This window comes from Puntigrus tetrazona, unplaced genomic scaffold (genome assembly GCF_018831695.1).
Source record: "Puntigrus tetrazona isolate hp1 unplaced genomic scaffold, ASM1883169v1 S000000150, whole genome shotgun sequence".
Lineage (NCBI taxonomy): Eukaryota > Metazoa > Chordata > Actinopteri > Cypriniformes > Cyprinidae > Puntigrus > Puntigrus tetrazona.
In genome coordinates, this window is record NW_025047826.1 from 480,001 (window position 1) to 482,500 (window position 2,500).

Genomic DNA, 2,500 nt, shown 5'->3' on the forward strand with positions numbered 1-2,500 from the left:
TTCAGTTAGTTCCCAAGTCAATCTTTGTAATTGTAAGTTTTATTTAGATTCAGAGAAATGTTTTTAATAGTTTTAGTTAGTATTGATGTTGTTGATTATGCTGGTACAGTGATCTCAGACCAAACTATCAAAGAAAGTGAGAAAACAGTGAAGAAAGACACTCTTAAATGAATGTTCCAGATCAAGTTCAGAGTGTGTGTGTGACTGAGTGTGTGTGTGTGTGTGTGTGTGTGTGTGTGTGTGTGTGTGTGTGTGTGTGTGTGTGTGTGTGTGTGTGTGTGTGTGTGTGTGTGTGTGTGTGTGTGTGTGTGTGTGTGTGTGTGTGTGTGTGTGTGTGTGAGTGTGTGTGTGTGTGTGTGTGTGTGTGTGTGTGTGTGTGTGTGTGTGTGTGTGTGTTTAATGAGGCTGTGAGTGTTATGACTGAGACTTTATTAGAGTTTAATGTGTTTTTCTGTCGTGTCGCTCGGCTGTGTTTCTCATCTGGCGGCTGAACTTTCCGCAGTAACTGAAGGAGTGAAGCACACAAGTGTTTGATGTGTGTGTGTGTGTGTGTGTGTGTGTTTGGCTGTAGATCGCAGTGCAGACGCTGTGGAACATTAAGATCGTGGTGTTAGTGAAGGCCGAGCACGAGAACCGCATCAGTCACGTGGGAATGTCCAGCGTCAAAACAGGAATCGCCAACACGCTCGGTCAGAACACACACACACACACACTTTATACACACTCTCTTGCACACACAAACACACACACACTCTCTTAAACACATTCTTACACACACACATATACTATTGTTCAAAATAAAACTAAATCACTATGTTTTGTGAACTGCTTTTCAAACAAATGTTTTAAGGCTCCTGGTGATTTTTCCATCAAAATAAAAAAATTATACTATAATGTTTGAAAACCCCTAAAATAAAATAAGAATAAATACTGTTATTGTTAAATATTCATAAAAAATATAAATTTTAAATTATCTTTATTTTACAGTGCAATAGTACTTTTACTGTAGTACTGTATTTCTTTATTAATTTAACCTTTTTAACTTATATTACTAAATATTGTCATACAAGTAAATTGTATAATTGAACATAAATAATATAATTTTTATTACTATAGATATTGCCATTATTATTTTAAACTAGAGTCTAGTTTGAGTTTTCAGTGGGTAATTTTACTGTTAAAATGAAAACTAAATGCATATTTTAAAGCTGGTATTTGAATTTTTTTTAAAGCTGAAAATAAAAATAATTATAATTATTGTTATTGTTATTAATTTATGGCCTTATTGATGTGTAATAAAAAAAAATTTGGCAATTTTGCAGCCATACAAACAAGCGTACCCAACGTGGATCACATTTAAAATGGCGATTTATTTTTGATTCTTTCTCTAAAATCTAAAGCCTGAGTTTATTTGATCTCGTAGGAAACAAAGGAGCGGTGGGCGTGTCTTTCATGTTTAACGGGACGTCGTTCGGCTTCGTGAACTGTCACCTGACCTCCGGCAACGAGAAGATCCACAGGTGAGTGTGGAGGAATGGCCGCTCGCTCGCGCTCTGTGAATGTGCGGTTCACTCACGACCTCTGACCCCGCAGGCGGAACCAGAACTACCTGGACATCCTGCGTCAGCTGTCTCTGGGAGATAAACAGCTCAACTCCTTCGACATCTCGCTCAGGTTCACGCATCTCTTCTGGTTTGGGGACCTCAACTACCGCCTGGACATGGACATACAGGTGAAACGTTCTGGGAGCGTTGAACGAACGTTAACAGAGTCTTAGCGTTAGGAGCTTCCAGCGCAGAAAGTCCCGAGACAAGTTAATAAAAACATGAATAATAAAGGGAATAGACGGCGAGCTGTGAATAAAAATATAGAGAAAAAGAAAATGTCCATAGACATAATTGTGAATGTTTATATGTGCTTTAAAGTGAGAGAACGTTCTCCAAGCATTAGCACAAAAACGTTCGTGTAATGTTTTATTTAGATGCTCGTCAGTATTATTTTAGTATCACTGAGAATATATTGAACATTTATTTTAACATTTCTGCTTTAATAACTTTGTTGTGCGAGTTTGTATTTGTATTATAAATGTCTGTTTAGTTTTATCAACACGTTTTTTTTTTTATTTTAGTTTCAGTTGATTTCAAGGTAAACTAAATGGACATGATTTTAAGCTTGACGTGTTTTACGACGTTCACGTAATATGTTTGCACAATGATAAAATGTCACGCTTTCTTAACGTTGAAGGTATGAAGGGAAATATAAGGGTTTTTAAACTTCAAAGAGCTTTCAGAAATAATGTTTTCATGAATTAATTTTATAAGTGAGACCTCACTTACATTAGCTGGATTGTCCACCTGCGTTGCCAGATCATGCCTGTGTTTTCGTGCATGTCGAAAAAGTGATATTGACTTGAAAACATATGGCTGTGAGGTTGATGAACGTAACTGAGTGGACACGCTGAGCATCAGCTGCATTTCATTGCTCTGTGAGATCTCTGCAG

The 2,500-nt window shown here is 37.0% G+C and overlaps 1 protein-coding gene across 1 annotated transcript in view; it reads left to right on the forward strand.

The window, feature by feature from the left end:
* Window positions 1-2,500, forward strand: part of inppl1a (inositol polyphosphate phosphatase-like 1a) — a 32,393-nt gene that overhangs the window by 16,556 nt on the left and 13,337 nt on the right. The window contains exons 13-15 of the mRNA XM_043230418.1: window positions 572-689; window positions 1,424-1,520; window positions 1,594-1,732. Of these exons, the coding sequence (XP_043086353.1) occupies window positions 572-689; window positions 1,424-1,520; window positions 1,594-1,732 (354 nt within the window). The remainder of the gene's footprint in view (window positions 1-571; window positions 690-1,423; window positions 1,521-1,593; window positions 1,733-2,500) is intronic.